At 49.7% G+C, this 22,445-nt stretch overlaps 1 protein-coding gene across 1 annotated transcript in view; it reads right to left on the bottom strand.

Annotated features, from left to right (window-relative positions):
- Positions 1-13,273: 13,273 nt before the first annotated feature.
- The window catches only part of Clic6 (chloride intracellular channel 6), a 36,202-nt gene continuing 27,030 nt past the window's right edge, over positions 13,274-22,445 (bottom strand). The window contains exons 4-6 of the mRNA XM_051191910.1: positions 21,980-22,086; positions 21,198-21,379; positions 13,274-13,639 (exon numbers count right to left, since the gene is read on the bottom strand). Of these exons, the coding sequence (XP_051047867.1) occupies positions 13,478-13,639; positions 21,198-21,379; positions 21,980-22,086 (451 nt within the window). The 3' untranslated portion in view covers positions 13,274-13,477. The remainder of the gene's footprint in view (positions 13,640-21,197; positions 21,380-21,979; positions 22,087-22,445) is intronic.

Genomic DNA, 22,445 nt, shown 5'->3' with positions numbered 1-22,445 from the left:
AAGTTCAGAATCCGCTCAAAGCTTTTCCTTTAAAAGAACAGCTTGGCCCTAGCAGGCTGCTGGAGTGACATGTCAGGCTGTCCCGGGAGCAGAGTTGTTTCCCAACAGCCTGAGTCATGCCAAACTGCTTGAGGCTTGTACCGTAGCGCAGCCTGAAAATATTTTCTCCTCCCCCCATCAGATAGAGGCTTTCAGTGTCAACAACTGAGTGGTGACCTGAGGACAGCCATTCGCCCCTTTCTGCCTCTGGGGCCACTGCGTTGGGGGCAACTGAGTCCCCAAACCTCTCATAGGTCTCCTAAGATGCACTCCTCGGTGTTCTAAACTGTCTCCCGACTCTTTCTAGAACTTGCTAGCCCCAGTCTGCCATCGACTTGCTAACTGTGCTCGCCCAAGCTTATCTCTACGTCGTACAACAACATCCTCTAACACGTGCGGCCCTTCCTGCCCACCCTTCCTGTCCACGCCATTCAAAGAGCCAGCCATTACTCTGGCTTTCCCTGCCTATGTCATGGCTCCCCGATATCTCCTTGAGGGAAAGTCCAAATCTCATGGGTCTTCCCATCCCAGTCATGTCTAATAAAAAGAACGGGTGTTCGGGAATGACGGTGTGAATGAGAAGAAGAAGCAACTGTGAGGCTCAGCGTTCAGGTCTCCCGTGAATGGTGGAAATAACTGGTTCCCCTCCCCCACCTCGCAAAACTCTCCATGGGATCCGCCACTGACAGGGCCCCCCAAACTTCAGCAAACAGGTGACTGACTTCTCCAGGGAGCTGAAATAAATAAGGGTGGCAGTTTCCAACTTGGCCAACCTGCGGTGCACCTCGGTAGTCGACATTTAAACAGCAAATGTCAGTGTGGTGCCACCAATGCCGATCCAAGGAGCACATGCGGATAATGCCTACCGTGGCCACGGTCCTCAACAGTGGCCAGCTAAGGGATTAGGGACAAGTAATTCACACCCTCAGAGGACCCTAGGATGTCTTCAATGATGAAATCTAGGTCCTGGTCAGAACCACGGCTGCCATTCACACCCTGAGCAATACAACACTCCAGTACTGAGAGCCAGGTCAGATTCTCACAGGGAACTGGAGCCTGCTCTGAGTTGGGATGGCTTCCTGAGTCCCTGAGTTCAGACACTAGTGCCTGAAGATGTGACAGTGCCACACTCCACACATCCCAGAGTTAGATCCAGCTGAGCGCCGCCACATGGCCCTCCCGCGCCTCAGGCTGCCTCCAGATACTTTCCCAAAGAGTAGGTGTCCATTGCTCACCAGTGCTACAAAGCAGGAGGTGGCCCCTCCGGAAAGGGATCTACACCCGAGACGGACATGGGCTTATCAGTTCCCAGGCACCTGCGAGTGGGAAGATTTACTAAGGCTGGTTTTCTACTCTCCAAGGAAAGAGCTAATAATGGGATGTCGCCTCCCTGTTCCCCTTGGTGATCTTTAGGAGATATGGTTCCAAAGTGAGTCAGGCACGGGGAGACAAGTGACACCTCGTGACCTGGTTCATGTGTGGGGTCTAAGGACCCTGACCCTGTCATGGAAGGTGAAACTAGAATGATAGCTAGCAGAGGCTGAGGAGGGTGGAGGGGGGGATGGTAAGCAGCCAGTTCTATGAAGTTAGAACTGGAGAGGAAGAGGGCACCGTGTGTGACTCTTGGGTATGCAGCAAGGGTACCCGGTCAACATGATCACATTGATGACCAAGGAACCTAAAACGTGTTTTTGTTTTTTGTTTTTTTGTTGTTGTTGTTGTTTGTTGTATTGGCTTTTTGTTTTTGTTGGGTTTTTTTTTTTTTTGGCTTTTGGTTTGTGTGTGTGTGCTGTGTGTGTGTGTGTGTGTGTGTGTGTGAGAGAGAGAGAGAGAGAGAGAGAGAGAGAGAGAGAGAGAGAGAGAGAGGAGTAGCATCCTTGGTGGAGGAATGGAGCCCAGAACTCCAGCTGTGAGTGGCCAGCTGCAAAGCAGGGGTTGTTCAGCCTCTTAAGCATTTCTCATCTCTTTTAAAAGTTTCTCAGTTAAAGTAACTTAAAAGATTGGTGGTTAAGGCGACATCCATCAACATAATGGACATTTCTTCCATCCTTCCTCTTCTGAGTCTCCTAGAGCCCTGGCTGCTTTCAAGAGATGGCTCCCTTTTCAGATCTGAGGTCACCTCTAATGGCTCACTGTCTAGAAGGTAAGACAGAACACAGCTGAAACAGAGCCGGCAGAAAGATGGTGTGTGCCTTGCTCAACTAGCCATGTGTCTTCTTGGCTGGAGGAAGTCACTCAGGTCTGATGTGAGCGCCCTGTGGCTTCTGAGGTAACCAGGACTCAGATGGACCTCTTCCCAAGTTCCCAGGTCAAAGTGTCATCTTTGGGGGGTGGGGGTGACAAAGAGCATCTGGGACAAGGATGGGCTTTGTTGGCAGTCAGAATTATTCCACTCCCATTTCTTCTCACAAAGTCAAAATGACAGGTGTGTGACTTGCAGGGGAGGGGTGGCTTGTCCTACATCCAGCCAGCAGTGACCCAACTTCCTGGCCAGCTCCCTGCCTACCAGGCCTATTTCTTCACTGTTCAAGGGTTGCCCAAATTCATGTCCCCTCTGAATTTGGTGTGTACCCTCGTGTCCGATGTGAAAATGGTATGCACAGGAAGCTCTCCCGGCACCTGGGAGAGAGCCTGACAAGGGATTTCACCGTTTCTCTGGTTTTCATGCATTTTCATGAGCATTCTTATCAGAGCTCCAAGCTGAGTGGGAAAAGTCTTTCACAGAGGAGCAAATTGAAATTCAACAAAATTAAATAACTTGCCCAAGGCTATGCAGCTCTTTGCCCAGTCATCTTGAGTCATAATTAACTGTCTGGATCCCAGATAGAAGAAATCGCAGACCAACAACAGCATGATGGTGGGAAATTAACCGTCTAGAGGTGGCTGTCCTTAAAGGAATGTGGACAACTGTCTGGGAGTTCCAGTACCCTTAGTGAGCACACTCTGCAGTCCCTCACCTGAATAGACTAATCACAGCTCTCAGAGCCTTTCAAAGGAGGAAGATTTTGTCCCAAATAAGCCTTTTTATTATCTTAAAGCTCAGTGAATACAATAAACACTGCAGGCCTACTGTTTGTGAGCATTCATCATCCAAGTTAATCCAAAATGTTCTGCATTGACTCCTGGGTCAATGCAAGATACTGCCAAAGGAGACTGGCATTGACCACTGAACCAAAGCCTGTCTCTCCCAGAGTTTAAAACAACCATTGTGCACACATGCCCCTCCGGGGCCCTATAGATTGCTCTGTTTACTAAATCTCTACTGGCTTCTGGTTTGCATTTTTCTTTTTGTGCCCAACAAAGGATATATTGTTCGTTACTAAGATCCCTTGATTAAAAATCCAAGTGTTGAGTAATCGCGCTGTTCCTAGCCATGCTAACCCCTCCCCCGCTTCCCTGAGTCTCATCTGCATCAACTTCCTCCTCCATCTCTTCTTGTGAAGATTGGATCTGAACCCAAATCTGTTTGATGGCCCTGATCCTGCCATACACAGATGTGCTTGCACACGAGGGGCCACAGAGCGTCTCAGGACAGGATGGGGGAGAGCAGAGGAGAGGGAGGGGCTGGGTTGCTGGGAAATCTCATTCCTCTGAACTTGTCTGTGATGCCAAAATTAGCTTTGGGCATTAACTATTAATGATGTCCTGAGTCTTAGGTAAGAATTAAATGACTTAGTAGTTGTTAGTTTGGGAGACACCCAGGACTGGCCAGCCGCCATTGAGCACCCCGGGAACGCCTTTTGCATCCCAGACAGTAAGGGCCACACTCATACAGTGGAGCAGCACTGTTGTAACACCGAGCCCCGGACTCTCAGGCAGGGGTCACAGCAGTGTCACAGCAGCAGGATGTTAAAGGCTGCACGTGCGTGCGTCAGGTTTGACCTGTGAGGGACCCTGCCATTCACACTCCTCTCAGAAGAGTGGAAGGGACCTTCAGACATCGTCTCTGAAATGCCAAGACGACACAACCTCTTTCTCAGAGGGGTGATTGCTACTGCCAGGTCAACCAGTAGTCTGGTCGGCTCTACCAGACAGGGCAACCCCAAGATGTCTCTGAGAGATGAGATGTTTCTTTATCAAGATGTCCTGGGGGTAAGTGTCACACCTCCTCAAACTCAGTCACTTCAGATCAAGCCACTGTTGCTTTCTAGAGAGTCTTTGTGAAGCCAAGCTAACTCCTAAACTCGCAGGAGCAAATTTTTTGTGTCTAGCTTTCAGGACAAGATGGGAGTGTGTGTCTTTATAACCATCACATTAACAGGGGACCCAGAGTCCCCAGAAAATATGCATCCTGACAAGGGCATCAAGCTTACCATCTACGAAGGCACTCTGTGATTGAGACTATGCAGTCATTTCTTACCAATGAGATTGCCATCTCGTCCAACGTGACTAAAGGAAATCATGTCTGAGAACAAAAACGGCTTGCCTGGAAAATCAAATTTTCATTGTGCTCCCAGGACGTAAGAATCCAAGAATCAGAAGAGTGTACAATACCATTTAAAATGTTGATTTAATTAAACAAATAATGATACCTCTCACCAGAATGTGATTTCCCAGGGAAACCAAACTTTCGTTCATCATTTCCTTGGGAGGGACCCCTCTTTCAAAAGCTGGGAAGTGGACACATAGCCAGTTCCGTGTTGCACAATCTCAGAAATGGCATTTGCTGAGTCCCTCACTCTGCACCAAGAGCCTCAAGGCCTGAGGACTCGGCTGCTGCCCGGTGATCTGCTGTGGCACAAGCAGTCCTTGCTTGGCTCTGACATCCACAGGAGCCTGGTGACCCCCTACCCTTTGGTTTAATCTGAAGGAGAATCATGCCTACCTTGTACTGAGACTTTTGGTCACCTGTTCAACATGGAGAAAAGTTATAACAAAGTCCTTCATTGACCAACAAAATCCTTCCTTCAGCTCCACCCTCTCTCCCCACCCTCTGGCCAAAAAAAAAAAAAAAAAAAAAAAAAAAAAAATCTGAGTAAATAAGTACACTTAGTGCTGAGATGCAGAGGTCAACAAACTCTTGCTTTGTCCGAGGAACCTGGGAATCAGGTCAAGTGTCAAGTGGACTTCTGGGAATGTCAGGCCTTCCTGCCCCACGGTGTTTGCGCCTGAGGATTAACAGTAAGAGAGTCTGGAGGAAGCTCGCCAAGAAGATAGGCAGCAGACATCTGATGCCCCGGCTTGGCTTGGGAACACCTACGAGGTTTGGCAAGGCAACCTCTGTTGACCTCACCCAGGGGTTGGGCAGCGCTGGTGGAAACTTCCTCTAGAGGGACCATCACAAGGGCTCTAGCTTGTCTATGACAATGGTATTCTAAGATGATGGCGCCTGGTGTCCCCAGGCCCTGGTATACACGCCCCTACTCTTGAGGCTGGGTAGACCCCGTGAATAAATATAATTCTTGTGATGACTGGATCACATGCCAGGACAAAGATGAAGGGAGCTGCAGTGTGCAATGCAAGCTCCTGTCAACTGATTTGTGTGCAGAGACTCCATGCTGCAGAGGTTTGGTTTCATCGGCTCTTGGTGAAGGAGGGTCCCCTGGATGGGCGTGAGCTAATCAGATGAGCCTTTAAAATGAAAGACTATAAGTTAGAGGCAAAAGAGATCAGAGAGGTAAGTGGTTTACACACCAGGAGCTGACCTCAAACCTCGTATGGGAATCCAGCTTCAGCTAATACCTTCCTTTTGGCCTCTGAGACCCTGAACAAAACAGCCAGATATGAAACATATCAACTTCTTATAGATTAGTAAGATTTATGTCACAGTGATAAAATACCTGGGGGGAAGGGAGGGGGAAATCAGCTTAAAAAGAAAAATGTAGGGATGCAGCTTCAGGGGTGAGGGCCGTGGCCAGTTGCTATGTGTGCAAAGGTGTGACCTTGGTTACACAGTGTACAAGGCAGCTACTTGAGGGCTAAGTAGGAGGCTTCCTGGATAAGAGTGCTTGCATCGCAAGTGTGAGGACCTGAGTTTGAATCCCCAGCACCCACTTAGAAAGCCAGGCATGGCTACATGTAGTTGTAAACCCAGCGTTGCGGTGGGGAGGAGATGGCGGAGGCAGGCATGTCTCAGAGCCTCACAGAACACACGCACTTTCAGCTCAAATGAGAGATCTCCTCTTAAGTGGCAAGGCAGCGAGCAACAAAGCCACGCCCACTCCAGTAAGGGCACACCTTGTAACAGAGCCATGGCCTGTGGTCCTATGGGAGCCACTGTCATTGCTTACGCCACCAAAAGCTGTGTTGATGGTTCGGGACAGGTCCTGTCGACAGGAACCCCATTGTCCTCTCTGGGGGTGATCGCTGCTGACCTCCTAAGAAGCGGTCAGGTGAGTAGACACCACTCCTAGAGTTACGGGTGTCATACATGTGCTAAATGTGGGGAGGGGCCCTTTCAGAGAGCAAAACGTCTACCAAAAGTTCCTAAAGCGGGTGATGAGCAGCATCCCAGCCCTGCCGTGAGAGCTACGATGGCCATTGTGACTCTCAACGTGACCGGGGTTAAACTTGCCATGGAAGCACACCTCTGGGCATGTCCAGGAGGGTGTTTCCGGGAGACTTAACTTTGGAGTGTCGCTGTCCGATGGGCCGGGGTCGTGGACTGAGTAAAAAGCTGAGTGCTGGCCTTCCTCCTTCGCGCTTTGCTTTCTGACTACAGACGCGATAGGGCCAGCTGCCATATTTCTGTCGCCATGACTTCCCTGTGCATTCAGGCTGTGAGCCAAAATAAACCCTGGCCCCTAAGTTACTTCTGTCAAATATTTTGTCACAACAAGGAGGCAGTGACTAATAGAGCTAGAGACAGTCTGCATCTCCGTGCTTGGGGACTGTTCTCAAACACTATCATTGGGGCTGAGTCCGTCAGTCCGAGTTAGGGTTGAGCACTGAATGAATGGAGTAAAAAGGCATAAAAGGCAATTCCATGCGATCGGGGGTGGGGGGTTGGGGGGGTCAGCTGTTGCTATATCGAATGCAGAGTGTGACTCATGTGTTTGGACAATCGGTCCCCAACTGATGGCACCGTTTTGTACCGCTTTGGGCATGAGGACTGAAAGGCAGGTGCAGGGCTCTCGGAGAAGGACCTGAGGGTTATAGGCTAGCTCTACTTCTGGTCTCAGAAACGTAACCCAGGGGCGTTAGGTTTCCACTGCCCCAGGCCTTCCGTTACAGCGATGGGCTGTAGTATTGCCCAGAGCATGACCCTGGACAAACCCGTCCTCCTCCAGTAGCCAGGAGTCCTGTCACAGTAATAAGAGTAACTAACACAGCTCTTTTCCACAGCCACCCAAGCAGGACTCCGCTGTTCTTTTCCTGGGGATTCGGTAACAATGGGTCATGAAGACAGTGGGTGGCACTTAGTTCATCAGAAGCGTGCTACCCTCTCACTGGCCCAGAGGCTGGAACTCTCGATTCACGAGTCGGCGGGGCAGGGCACCCGGTAAGCACTCGGGAAGGGTGCCTCCTTGCCTCTTCCAGCTTCTGCTGGTGGCAGCCTTCCTTGGGTTTCCCAGACTTTCTCCTGCCTCTCACGCCACCTGCCCAAGACCCCTTCCCTGTGTGTCTGTGTAATGTCTTTCCTTATGACGTCATCAGTGACACTGGAATTAGGGGCCAGCTTCACCTAAGTGGGGCTTCATGGGAATGTAACTAACTTCTCCTACAAAGATCATCTTTTGAAGTAAGGTCACGACGTGCAGCTCTAAGTCACTGTGAATGTTGAGAGAACACTTTACAACACACTACATTAGGATAAATACTTGTGTGTGTGTGTGTGTGCGCGCGCGCGCGCGCATGTGTGTGTCCATGCACGCGCACACACACACACACACATGTTCTCAGAGCTAACCACAGCCACCTTTATCGTCTGCAGGCCCCCACAACGCTCTTCGTCACTACAGTTCATGACGCTATAACCCAGGACTCAGAAATCAGAGTTGAATGAGAGACGAGGGTCCCAGCTCCCAGCTACAGATGAGATATAGCTGTTTGTTGAAGGGGAGAGAGGAGGGTAGGGTGGGGTCAGCAGGCAGACGCTCTTGGGACACCCTTGTACCATGAGACACTGAAAGTTGTGGGGCAATGAGGCCCCTTCTGTCAGAGGGACGCCCATGGGTCCCTAACTTCTTGGCAGACGATCAGCCACCTGTGCATTTGATCTCGCCACACCGCCATCCCGCTTGAACTGGCGTTAGGCATACCCAGGGGCACTTCCATGACAAGGCAGAAAATTACAGGTCTGAGCAAAATGTCCCTTCCCATGGCAGTCTTCAGTGTACCAAAAACAAAACAAAACAAACAAACAAAAAACCAGCCCAATACTTGGGGGTGAGCTTCCTGAGATCAACAGGGTGAATTCAACACGTTGTTCTCTGGCCCTGTAATGCCACCTTTTGACAGGCTAGTCCCCTAGGAAGACACCCAGGGAGGCCTGGGCTGTGTTAGGATGAAGTCTTAAATCTATGTCTGCTGCCTCAGACTGGAATGGTCAACTGGGACTTCAAGTCCAAGCCAGTGGAGGGTAGAGAAGGCTTCGGTGTGGGAGGAAGAGCCACCTACTGGTGAGAAGGAAAGCCTGCCTTGCATAGGGCTAGGGCTCTGGTTTTAGGGAGACTATTCCCCTTAGCTTATCGCTGTTCCCATTTCTTTGAGTCTCTTGCAAATATCAGACAGTTGAAAGCAGTGTGTCCAAGCCAAACAAGATGGCTTCCCTCTCAAGCTGCCAGGGTACTGTGTGTACCTAACAAAGCCCTAGGCCAGCTCTCCACACCTGGCAGCCCAGAGACTAAAGGGGACAGCTGAGGCTCAGGTGACCACCATCCCAACATTCCTGTGTCTTAGGGAGCCCAGAGTAGAAATGCCTTCCATCTGTGTGACAATGGGTTAAATTTCCATCAACTTGTGAATCCATGCCCAATCCATTCCGAAAGCTTACATTGTATGGCAGACAATAGGCAATCAGAAGAGTAAATTTTTAAATATTAATTGACATACAGCCAGACATGTTGTAGATGGTAGAGAATCTGCAGGCTATATGCCCACACCCCAGGGACTCTCTCTCTGTCTGGGTTTCCCCAGTGCTGGGGCCCCAGGTAAGCCACCACCACACCCAGCTCAGTTTTCAGACCTCATGTCTGCTCAGGACTGGGCTATTGTTTGGTTTTTGTTTTCTTGGTACTGCCTCAAAAGCCCTTCTGGGGAAAGGGGCTGGACGCATGTTGAACCTCTAAGTGCTTAATCCCTGAATGGGAAAATCAAATAAGCAACTGAAGACCTCAACGTCATTTGAAAACATTTTCTGTTCTCAAAGCGGGGCGCCTTCTCAGGAAGGCCTAACTCACTTCCAGGTATTGGGATTATCACAAGATTACACTGAAGCCTGTAGGCATGGGAAGATTGGAAGCGCCTTGGTAGGTATTGGTACGTCGAAAATCAAATCTTCAGAAAGACATCTAACCTAGACTCACAAACAGCAGCCACTTGGACAGACACTCAGTCGGGGGACAGAGCCCGCTGATCTGATGGACTGTGGGCCACCCTAGGCCAGTCTTCCTGCCACTGTCCTTGTCCCATCCCGAGAGTCTTATGGGAAGCTACTACAGGAAGGGTTGAGTAAGAGGCAAGAGCTGGCAGTACCCTCAAAGGAAAAAATGGCTTCTTTCCAAGAGGGTGGTTAAATCCACCAAAGAGCCGGCAACCCCAGAAGCACCGAGAGAGATCTAGGGCAGAACGGGTGGCATGGGGGTGGTTATAAAAAGAAGCTAACAGTGTGTAGGATAACACCTTACTAGCGCTCTGACCTGAGGCCTAACTCTCCGGACAGATGGCTCCACATGCCATCCAAGGGTGCGGCTTCCTGTTGCAGAACACAATTTCCCTTGGACCACGACCTGGCCAAGTTACCTGTCCTAGTTTAGGGCAAACGATGGCCAGCTTTGGGGACTCCCTGACTATACAGTGTCATCCAGAGCAACAGCTGTCCAAAACTCAAGCTGAACCCTCTGCACTGAGAACAGCGACTTTGCCCAGGTGTGCACATGCATGTGCATGTGTGCAGAGGGTCTGCACATGGGGCTGAGGCCTTGCAGGCAGTGTGTGTGTGTGTGTGTGTGTGTGTGTGTGTGTTGTATGTTCTCTATGGCTGAGTATTTCAGTGTGTGTGTTTTGTATGTTCTCTATGTCTGAGTATTTCATTGTGTGTGTGTGTGCATATGTGTGTGTGTGTGTGTGTGTGCGCAGAGGGTCTGCACATGGGGCTGAGGCCTTGCAGGCTGTGTGTGTGTGTGTGGAGTGTGTGTGCGTGTGTGTGGAGTGTGTGTGTGTGTGCGTGTGTGCATGTGTGTGTGTGTGCAGAGGGTCTGCACACTGGGCTGAGGCCTTGCAGGCTGTGTGTGTGCATGTGTGGAGTGTGTGTGCGTGTGTGTGTGGAGTGTGTGTGCGTGTGTGTGTGGAGTGTGTGTGTGTGTGTGTGTGTGTGTGGGCGGGGTCGCCCTGGGCTGAGGCTTGCAGGCTGTGTGTGTGCATGTGTGGAGTGTGTGTGCGTGTGTGTGTGGAGTGTGTGTGTGTGTGTGTGTGTGTGTGTGCAGAGGGTCTGCACACTGGGCTGAGGCCTTGCCAGCTGGCTGCTCTTCCTCTGCAGTTGCTGGGAGGACCTGGAAAGGATAAGCATGCCATGCTGTTCCCCAGCCTGTGGTTGTCTGCAGTCAGCCCCAGCAGGAAAGTGGGCTTTCTGATTAAAATATTAAAATTGTCTTCTAATTAACAGCTCTCAACAACTGAAAGCGAGAATGCAAGTGTACCATTCCAAATGTTATAATCAGGGTTTCACCACTGAGGGTGGGGCAGGGCGGGGCGGGGCGGGGCGGGGCGGGGCTGGAGGCAGAGCAGTGTGGGAGTGAGGCTGGCCACAAGGACAGGACTGAGCGCGACTGTCCCAAGGAGCCACTTTCCTACAGCTTCCTATAGCTACTACCGTAACTGGAGTGACCCACAGATGTCTGTTTCAGTCACCTGGACAAAGAGGTCACTTATACCTGCTCAGGCCTCTTGAGGGGACACTAACACATCTGGGGTTCATAGCTCACTTACAGATTATCTCTCACCCAAACAGCAGCAACCTTTGCTTCAAATTCCATCTCATCTTTTTTTAAAGGCACTGATACCTTTATTTTATTCCTTTAAGTCAAAATGGGAAAGGCAGAGAGAGGGGGAAGGAGAGAGGAAGGGAGGGAGGGAAAGGGAGGGAGGGAGAGGGAGGGAGGGAGGGAGGGAGGGAGGGAGGGAGGGAGGGAGGGAGGGAGGTTGGTTTCACTTGGAAGTCTTGACTGGGGCTGAGAAATGGTTGGGCAATGGTGTACTGGGGTTCAGCTCCCCTGAATACAGGTAAATGTCATGTGGGTGTGGTTTGTAATTCCAGCCTCAGAGGTGGAGAGGGATCCCTAAAGCAAGCTGTCTGGAGAGACAGAGCTTTGGGTTTGACTGAAAGATCCTCCTCCAAAAGAGTAAAGTGATCCCTGACATTATCCTCAGGCCTTTCATGCATTTGCCACACATGCACGGCACCCATGTGCACAGACACACACATGCAGGCACATACACACGCACTCCACACACACACACACACACACCACACACACATACACACACACACACACACACACTCCACACACACACACTCCACACACATACACACACCACACACACACATACTCCACACACACACACATACTACACACACGCATGCACACACACGCATGCACACACACACACACAAAAAAAAGAAACTAAAGAAAAACAATAAAGTTGATTGAAAAGGTTTAATTTGTAAGGTTCATGGTTGGTGATCATCTTAATATCTAAAAGAACAGAGTTTACAGGACTAACACCCTTTCATCTACTCATTTACCAAGTGTGAATGCCACATTGTAAAAGTAGGCTTAGAAGCTGACTCCTAAAGAGATGTGAAGTCACGTGGACTGTGGTGACATGGGCTAGACATGGCCCTGAAAACCTTCTCCCTTCAAATGAAATGGCCTGCTGGGCTGAGGCCTCTAAGAGACAGGAAGTGAAGAGGCCTCAGCGTTGGACTTTGTGTCCTTACCAGACATTCTTTGCCCAATCTCGGGATCTTACTGTTTGAATGCGTCTCACTCCCATCCAAACAAATCGCCCACTGAGCAGACTAGGCGTGAGGGTTCCAGCGCCCACCATGCTCCTCAGCCAAGTCTACCACAGACATTTCCTGGAAGATGTGCGACTGTGAAGGGACTCACCCGAGAAGTCCGGTGGAGCATCTAAGCAACCCCACATTTTATCATGCACAACTGGGCTGGAGCCCAGCAGCCCGTCCCTGGGCCTGGCTATGATGCTGAGCAGCCCAGGAATGAGGGCCGGAGGGAATGCCACAGTACACCAGACACCCCTCCATTCTGGAATTTAGTTGCCCTGCCCGGCATCAGACTGAGATAGAAAGTAGACACCTATGAGCTAGCCTCAGCCACATCCTCCTCATTGAAGAACCGCCATGAGCAGAAATCCTGGGCTCACATATGACACGAGGCAGGGAGATTCTCCAAGCTGCCTGTGACAGAAAGGGTTCCCATGAAGTCACAGTCCCTCTGGAGGAGAGAGAAGGTACCGGAAGGGAGCTAGAACCAAAGGCATGGGCTTGCTCTCCACACCTTTCCCGCATCCTGGGGCAGAAGAGGACACCCTGGTCCTGCTGTCCCTTGGCTCTGCAGGGGACCTACAAACCCTCTGTGGCTCATCAGGGGCAGATCCTTTGTTGTAAGTGTTCTGTGATGGCCATTAAGGCACCAAGAGCTTCCCTCATCAGCCTCTTACAAATGCCACACCATGTATGAAAGAAATTATGTGTGATGTATATCCACATGGGCACATGTGTGTGTGTGTGCACGCGCACACATGTGCACAAAGGCATACATGAAAGACTGAACATTCTAGAAATATTCACCAATTTGTTATCAAAAATTACATAGAATAAGATTTAGGTGATTTTTACTTTCTTCCTCATACCATCTAACACTGTCCTAAAGTGTAAGTATAAAACAAGATTTCATTTTAAACTAATATTTAAGAAGAGAAAGGCAAGCTATATATGTGATTATCAAAACTATCACAGAAAGACTAATTTCTTTAAATTGGAGGGGATGGAAGTCAAAGACAATGGCTTTGAAACAAAGCACAAAACACCATTGCCCTAAACATGGATTACAAGAGAACTGAATCTCAAAGACATAGATTAGCATAGATGAGATGTAGGGATGAGTAGGCAAATTGCGAGGCCGCGCATCCTGCGGTGGCATTTAGAGAGTCAGAGATATTGTGCAAATGCTACTTCTGGGAAAATGTGCAGAAGGCTGTCCTGGAAGCCTCGCTCACTCGTCTGAGGGAAAGACAGGAAGCAATCCAGCATCACTCACTTCATCCTCTTTGCCGCATCTGAGTATGCGTGTTCGATCTCCTGGTCAGCTGGACATGTGTTAGTGAACTCATCCCGGGCATAGGCATTGTTCAAGTACCTCCAAATGCCAGTCATTTCAGAAGGGAACTCAAAACCTCTGTATTTCTTGGCCACAATCTGAAAACCAAGAGGGAATGTTGAGGAAAGGGAAAAGACTCACGTGGGTCAAGTCAGACAATCTGTCACACAGAGAGGCACCGCCTAGCTCCTGACGCCGTCTGGGCTGCCTTTGGTGGCACTATAATGTTACTAGGGCACCTTGGGAACAGGAAAGGTGACAGGGATACAGGACCCAAATGCAATCACTCTGGCAGAATATAGACTCACCTAGGACACAAACCTCTGACCATGTCTGTGAGGGAGTTTCTAGACTGAGTCCCTTGAGGTAGAAAGACCCACCCTAACAGTAGAAGACATGACCCCATGCCCTGGGGGCCTGGGTTGGATTAAGAGGGTGTAGGGAGCTGGGTACCAACACCCTCCACTCTCTGTGTCCTGACTGCTGATGCCTCATCCTCCAAGCCTCCCTGCCTTCCCTGCCGCGATGGCCTTACTGTGAGCCGAAATAAGCCCCCTCCTTTAAGTTTCTTCTCTTGCAATGTGTCAAAACAAACAACAACAATTATAACGACTGATCTAAGATCCCTGCAGTCCTGCCCACCAAGTTACCAGAAATGATCCCTGGGATCCACTGTGCATGTGTACAACATGTTAGTGCTTCCTCCCTGTGCCAGCTCCCGTGTTACATGGCATGTGAAGGCACGTGACAAACCTTCGTCTTAGCCTGCATCAGGATCTTTGAATCAGCTGTGTCTAGTTGCCCAATCTTGTCTCCAGCAATCCCTAACATCTGCGTGGGGTACCTCTGCGGAAGTCCATCTCTCTGCCCTAAGCAGATTGCTCAACCGTGACTCTACCATGTGCAAAGGTCAATTGCATGAACAAAATAGCATGACCTCATCATCGTGGAGACAGCGGGAACAAGAAAATGGCCGAGTGGGGTGGATGCTCTAAGGAGCGCAGCAGTCTGAGACGCCTCCCTGGTCAGGAAGGGGCCAGATGGGGACGTTGCCTCCCAATGATGAGGGATGCAGGACTTTGCTAGTGTCCCACACCTGAAGAACCAAGAGCAAGAAGTCATTCCAGCATGGCATAGTCCCAGAAGCCAGAAATCCACAGTCAAAACATCGTCAGGGTGCATTCTTCCCCGAATGCAGACTTCCGGATGCTCAGGTAACCAGTTCTTATTTCTCTGGTTGACACTCACCTGCTTCACTTCTGACCTTTTTGAAAAGTCTTAACCTAGAGTCTCATCTCACAAGCTTAGCAAGTGCTCCACCCCTGAGCCCAGCTCTCTCTTCACTTTTTACCTGGAGACAGGGTCTTATTAACTCACCCAGGTAGGCCTTGGGCTCACTCTGTAACCCAGGCCTGCAATTACAGGCTTGCACCATCAGGCCTGGATATTTTAATATTAATGAGAATATTTGTTAAATGTCTACCTCTCTCCCATACATGGACTCTTATAATTTCTCTTTCAGTTTATACATGCACAGTGTATACATTTCCATGCACCTGTGTAACTACATATGATGTTTATACCAGAGTATGCACATGCTGTGTGGAGGTCAGATTGACACTGGGTGACCTTCTTCATTGCTAACCAATATTTTAAATTTCATTTTAGATTTACTTTTTTTAATTATATGTACGTGCAGGGTGGGGGCCGTGCGTGTGAGTCCAGGTGCCTGTGATGGCCACAAGAGAGTGCTGTATCCCATGATCCCTCTAGAGTTACGGGCCTAGAGCTATGAGCTGCCTAAGGTGGGTGCTGAACTCAGGTCCTCTAGGAGAGCAGCAAGTGCTCTTAACCTCTGATACATCCCTCCTGTTCCAACTTACTGTATTAAAAACATATTTCTCATGTGTGTGTGTGTGTGCACGTGCGTGTGCAGATGCCCCTAAATGCTGCTGGAGTCACAGGGGGTCGCCAGCTGCGGGGAACTCTTTCTGGAGCACGAGTGTCAACTGCTGAGCCTTCACCCCAACGCCCTGTCCTCTCTTCTTGAGCCTGCAACTTGAAGCCGTGACTTAAGAGTCTGGCCAGTGACCCCATGATTCTCCTGTCCCTGCCTTACCATGCTGGAATCACAAGCACACACCACATGCCTGGCATCGGCCTTGCTTTACCTGCGTTCTAGGAACTCAAACTCGGGTCCTGATGCTTGAGCCATCTCCACACCTTCCTGTCACGCTGAGCCCAGGACCTCCCCCAGCCCCCTGCTTTGGCAGCCATGACAGGCTGCAGAAAAGACCCAGCCAGATGTAAGCCCCTGATTCAGCAGGGTGTGCTGAGCCCCTGACCTTGCCTGACCTTCCCCTAATTACTGGAAATAAACTGCCAGGTACCCTCCATGTGGTAAGGAACCAATCAGAAGTTAGCTGGTGGCTTTGATGTGCTTCACTGATTTTAGTGGAATACAGTAGGTAGCAATGGTGCTGTGATGGCCTCCAGGCACAACAACCTTTCTGCAGCTGCAGCTGACCAATCAACTCAGGACAGGTTCCTCCAGCCCAGAGTTGTACCAATCCTGAGTCTGTTGCTATGGAGCTAGGAGATTCCCCAGACACCAACATATGCCCTGCCCCCTGCTGCTTGGGATCCCTCCTACCTCTACCCGCTATGTCGGATGGACAGAGGACCTGAGTTAAGGCATAATTAAAAAGACTCTTGGCTTTTGCATAGGATCTGGTCTCTTGGTGGTGTTGGGGGTTCAGAGTCTGGGCACAACAAGGCAGTATTTGTTGTATCTGCACATTCACACACACATTCCCTTTTGGTAACCCAAAGGCTGAGGACGCATCCTTTCTGAGAGTCCACTAATGCCATCTGTCAGGTTTGACTCCCGGCGATGCCAAAGGAGGGAATGTTTGCCTCTCCACTTCTTTCCGACTCCTCCTTTACCCCGCCTCCCACCACCTCGTGACTGCGATAACACCCACGTTTACCACATTTTACCGCATCCTGACTCTACTCTGTCTCAGAAGCAGCTGTTTGGTCTCGGTGCTAACATCAGATTGGCTTCCCCACTGAAGAGGCTGCAACTCCGGGAGAAGCAGCTCATGGGAAGGACTTGTCCTCTCCTATCGAATTTCCAGCTGTAGACTCGTTTCATACATTTATTTTATTTTTAGTTAAAATTTAATTACATCACTCCCTCTCCCTAAGACCTTGAGGCAATTGCCCACCAAAGGAACAAGAACAGAGAAACCACACAGGTAAATGGCAGCGTTGTGTCCGTAGGGACTGGGTAGTTAGGTGGCACCGAGCCCAAGTCTCTGTCACTCTTGCTATAAACACCAGACAGCCTTCCCTGTCCTCTCTAGAGGTAATGCCACTGATTTCTGATTTGATGTCACGAGATACTTGAGGCCGCTATGAACCCACCCGCATCCCCACCCCCACGGCTGGGTCTGCTGTCTGTCTGTGCCATCACCACCGCTGTTACTGAGCATTGTTGACTGTTTGCTGTGGTTTGAGTGCTGGAAGCTCGGGTCTCAGTGGGACAGTGTGTGATGGGACCTTCAAGAATCAGGGCTTTTAGAGGAGGACATTGTTGGGACAATGCACTCAGGAGGGACTGAAGTAGTTCTCATGGCTCTCAGGTTAATTCTGTGGGGGAGGCCTGCTATGCAAGAGCAAATCGGGCTGCTTCCTGTCTCACCACATGGTCACTTCCTGTCTCACCATATGCTCACTTCCTGTCTTAGCTGTGGTCTCTCTCTGTCTCACCACATGGTCACTTCGTGTCTTAGCTGGGTCTCCTCCACACCCACACTTACACTGGGATGCCATGAAGTCCCCACCAGAGTTGACTCATGCTCTGGAACTTCTACAGCTGAGATAAATAAGCTTTCCTGCATATCCCTGCCCCAGACGTCCTGTTATAACAATGCAAAGGACACAAGTGCAGTTCTTAAAGGCTCCCCACCCCGCCCCGCCCCGCCCCGCCCCGCCCCACCCTGCCCCGCCCCCGCCCCCGCCCTGCCCCTGCCCCGCCCCGCCCCGCCCCGCCCCCCCCACTACAGAATCTCAGTGGCGTCTCACTGTGCTGTTCTGGGAATGTTTCCTAAACATGGCGTGGCCTTGGAAGCGGAGCTTTGGGGCTAAGGATGCATGAGCCCTTGCCTGGGCTTGATACTCAGCAGACGATAATTACAGTACTGATATAAAAATAAGACAGTCGTGTATGATGGAGCATGCACGTGGCTCCAAGATTCGTGTAGAGGCTGGAGAACTACATAGGGAGACCCTGCCTCAAAATACCAAGGGCTGGAGATGTGGCTGGGTGGTAGAGCAGTTGCCTACATAAGCAAGGCCCCCGGCTTTATCCTCTGCACGAATAGTCAGTCCGTCCAGGCTAGTCTTTAGATAAAGCAGAGTCTGGCCCTCCTTAATTAAAGTCATGCTCTGCTTGGACCTCCTCTCCCTCCCTCTCCTCTCCCTCCCTCTCCTCTCCCTCCTCTCCCTCCCTCTTCTCCCTCCCTCTTCTCCCTCCTCTCCCTCTCCTCACCCTGCTCTCTGTCCTCCCTCACCTTCCTTCCCCCCCCTTCTCCCGTTGCGAACTTAAACGTCTAGGACCTGTCCATTTGATCTTAGGTGATGCGGCCTCATCATGTTTCTCCACTTTGATCATCTCTAGCTATACGGTAGCCCCGTGTCAATTCATTCTCGTTGCTAGCCATGGTTTAGCAAGCAGACGTGTTGGAGCTACCATTTGCTTAGAAATTATGTGGGGGCAATAAGAGGGCGGGCCAGAGCCATTGGAGAGCAAACTCAGTACTCACAACCAAGCATCAACTGGGAACCACTGACTTCTACTCTGCCCCAGGGACACGTTAGAGCTGGAGTTAGAGGTCAGCATCAGAGTATTAAGCAGTTAGCGCCAGAATAAAGGAGCTCTTTCTCCCACAGCTCAGCAGCCACAAAACGGAACGCCAGATCCCTTCTCTTCTGCTATCCCATCTCCTTCCGGGGTGTCCCAGAGGGTGAGCGCCTGGGTACAGGCTGTAAGGACCTCACCTCTGCACAACCCTCCTTCAACTCCCTCTCTTTAGAGACTTAGCCCAAAAGTGTGTTCTATAATCTTTCCCCCACTGCCGGTGCACACCCCGCCCTCCAGGCAAAGATCTCAGCATTTCAGAGCCCAATTATCTCCTCCTGAAGAACTCTGGCCTGGCGGCGATGGCACACGCCTTTAATCCCAGCACTAGGGAAGCACAGGCAGGAGGTCCGAGGCCAGCCTGGTCTACAGAGTGAGTTCTAGGACAGGACTGCACAGAGAAACCCTGCCTCAAAAAAAAAAAAAAAAAAAAAAAAAAAAAAAAAAAAAAAGACTCAAATTGAAGATCAAGGAAACTTTCTTAGGGTGTAAAAGAAAAAAAAAAAAAAAAAAAAAAATATATATATATATATATATATATATATATATATATATATATATATATAACCACACTCAGCCCTGTCTCTTAAATTTCTTTTCATTTGTGGGTGACCTGTCATTCTTTTATAGGCTTGTGAATGATGAACCCAATACTCTATTTTTAATATCATTTTCAGTGGGTTTCAGGAAGGAAAATAAATTATAAATCTCTCCACTCTTGTGTTTTACCATAATTCCCTTGGACTGGCTCTCATCTCCTTCAGAAGTGCTCTCTGCTCTGGGAGGTCATTAAATAGCTTAGCATTATAAGTGCTAAATGGCTTGAGGATTTTGTTTCTATGTCTTATATTAACACCATGGACTACTCTAGGCGCCCGACCCCCACTCCCATCCCTGAAGCTTACCCTTCCCTCTTTTACATCTATGTGAGCGTGTTCATCTGAATGCGAGTACTCATACAGGCCAGATGAAGGTGAGGGAACCCCTGGAGCTGGAGTTACAGGTGGTTGTTGGCTGCCTAACATGGGTGCTGGGAACCAAACTCAGGCCCTCTGCAAGAGCAGCAAGTGCTTTTAACCACAGAGCCATCTCTCCAGCCCCCTCTTTTTTATATGGATAAGTCACATTGTGATTAATGTTGTGTGGCTGTGATATTTCTCATGTTCTTTATTGTGGTTTGGACATTCAACACTTTTACAATGAAGGTTTGGTCCCCGACTGGTGAGGATAGCTTCACCAATTGGTTAATTCCAGCGGGTTAGGTAATAGGAAGTGGAGCCTAGGTCACCGGGAGCCCGGGAAGGGTCTTGTCTCCAGTCCTCACTCTCCTGCTCTCTGGCTTCCACAGAGTGAGCTGCTTGCCCATGCCATATTTTTTTTTACCATAGGCCTAACATCAACAGAGCCAGCTGAGCGTGAGTATAAACCTCTGAAGCCATGGGCCAAAATAAGCCTTTCTCCACTACACTGATTTTTCTCAAGCATTTTGTCAGATCAACTACAATCCCTTCTGCATCCTGTACCTACCTGTGTGATGCTGGATCATTCACAGCAAAGACTAAAATTCCATCCCCAAAAGGGACTAAGTCAAAGCACCCTGGTGTATGGACCTCATTGGAAAGCGGCTTCTAGATTTAGGTGTTGGAGAGTTGAGAAGCCTTGGTTAGACTTTGGATGTTGGGACCTGAACAAGGCTATTAATAAAGACACTTGTTGAAAGCCTCGCTAATGTCTGCCTTAAGTAGATCTCCCTGAAGCATAACACAGAAGAGAGAAGGAAAAAGCTAAAGGCTGAAGAGGAGGAGGGAGCAGGAAGAAGATGTTCAGGAAGAGAAAGGCGTGGACTCTGGGGACCAGATGGGTGACTTCACCAGCCAATTAAACATGCAAACTTAGAACATGGCATTGACTTGTGTTTCCCTGAGTTTCCCTCTTACCCTTATGGTCCTACACCAGCTCTAGACCTAGAGAGACGTTAATAAAAATCAAGATGCCTCGGGGCCAGACACGGGCTTCTCCTTTGGACATCTGAGGGTCACACACATAGCGGTAGTGACTGTGATAACAGCAACATCGCCTGTTAAGTGGCAGCCACAGGGAGAGAGTGAAGTACCTCGGAAGTCCAAGTGTGGGGCGGGCCAGCTGCCTGGGAATCCCTAGGGTTGCCACTACAGGCTCTGACTTGCTAGGTCAGATGACCAATAAGAACTGAAATAAAGCATGAAAATGTAAAAAGTAAAAAAAACCAAAAACACACCCTCAAATAATCCCAGTTGTATACGACCATTGGGGGTTCTACCACATTCAACTACCTAGGAAGGCAGGGCACCAGCTACAGAAGAGGCCAAGCCAGGTGACTATATCAGCTGCTCTTAGCTGAGAGATGAAGGCTGATATTAATAATTGGCAGGGCACCCCTCCATTGTCCCCAGAACAATGTTTATCCCTGAGATTTTCAACAATGCGTCATCTCCAAGCCACATAAAGCCAAGGAGACCCTGAGAATATCAGTGAGGACACCAGGCAGGGCCACATTCACACATATTTCACGAAAACACCTGCAGCCCATGGTTCCACGTATCTAAACACCGCAGCTCGGCCGCTAGTTTTCATATCAAGTCTGTGTTGCAGGCCTGTTTCGATGTCTGGCCCAAGCACAAGTCAGAACAAAGGACCACAAAGCCTCCTTCATGCACCCATCGAAGGATGCAAAGTCGGGAGCAAAGACATACCTTAATGATGTGGAGCTTGGGTAAGAGGTTACAGTCGGCCAGCGTGAGCTCATCGCCATCCAGGAACTTCCTTCGGGAAACAGTGACATCTTCTGTGCTGTAGGCATCGATTTCATCTGGCAGTGGGCTGTTTAAGTAACTGTCTAGCTTCCTCAGGGCCCGGAGCAGGTTCTTTTCATAAGCTAAAACGCAAGGGCAGTAGATGCTTAAGACATGACAGGCCTGTGAATGGCTGCCTGAGACAGGTGTGGCTGCCATTTTTTTTTTCCTTCCTTGGAAAGAGAGATCTGGATGCACTTTCTTTCTGAGGCAGGGCTGGTCAGCAAGACCAGAAAGACCTGGAGGCCAGAAGAGGTCTTCAGGTGCCCTGGATCTGGGGTTATGAATGGTTATGTGCCATCTAGTGTGGGGGCTGGGAACCAAACTCCAGTCCTCCACAAGAGCAGCTTGTGCTCTTAACTGCCAAGCCATCCCTCCAGCCCAAACTCAGCCACACTTCTAAGCATTTATGAGGAAGCCTATGACAAGGCGGAGAGTGGCAGAGGCACCGTTTAAACAATTTTTGCACTGCAGGGAACGGTTGCGTGTTAAAAATGTTTCCCCATAAGAGTGCTGCATCCTAGAGTTCCCAAACTCTAGAAACAGTCTCACCAAAGTCATGCGCAGAGTTAAACATGGGTGCAGTTTCCTTATTTCAAGACTTCCATTTGTACCCTCGTGGAAAGCGCCAGCAGCCACGTGGAAGACGGTGTGGGAACAGAGCCCAGAACAGGAATACTTACTCTCGTTTGCATCCTTCTTGGTGTTTTTAATAAATGCAGAGAATTTGGCAAAAACATCATTTCCTGCTGAGTTGGATTCAGGGTGTCGTGTTCCCAGCTTAGGGTACCTTGAAGAGTTCAAAATCGGAGGGTCACAAAAAAAAAAAAAGCAAAGGCTGGTTAGGATAATGCAATGGAGGAAAATATATTCCTCTGGGCAGATATTAAAATGACAAGATCTCCCACACTGGTTTAGTGAACTATGAATCTCAAAGGTGAGTGAAAAACATGATTTAGGGGGAGCTGTGTTGTATCAGGCTCTGGTGAGACCAATCCTAGGACACGGGGTCAGCCAGATGTCCCTGACCTAATTCCTTCTCTGGTCTAGTAAAGGTGTTTGACTTCCTGGAGGGTCCACACTCTTCTAGAAGCAGACATGAGAAAGGGTTATCCCACCTCCCCCTACCTTCGGCCATACTGCCCTGAC

This window comes from Phodopus roborovskii, unplaced genomic scaffold, assembly GCF_943737965.1.
Source record: "Phodopus roborovskii unplaced genomic scaffold, PHOROB, whole genome shotgun sequence".
In the NCBI taxonomy this organism is placed as follows: Eukaryota; Metazoa; Chordata; class Mammalia; order Rodentia; family Cricetidae; genus Phodopus; species Phodopus roborovskii.
The sequence above is the reverse complement of the archived record's forward strand: the minus strand, read 5'-3'. Positions and strand labels throughout refer to the sequence as shown.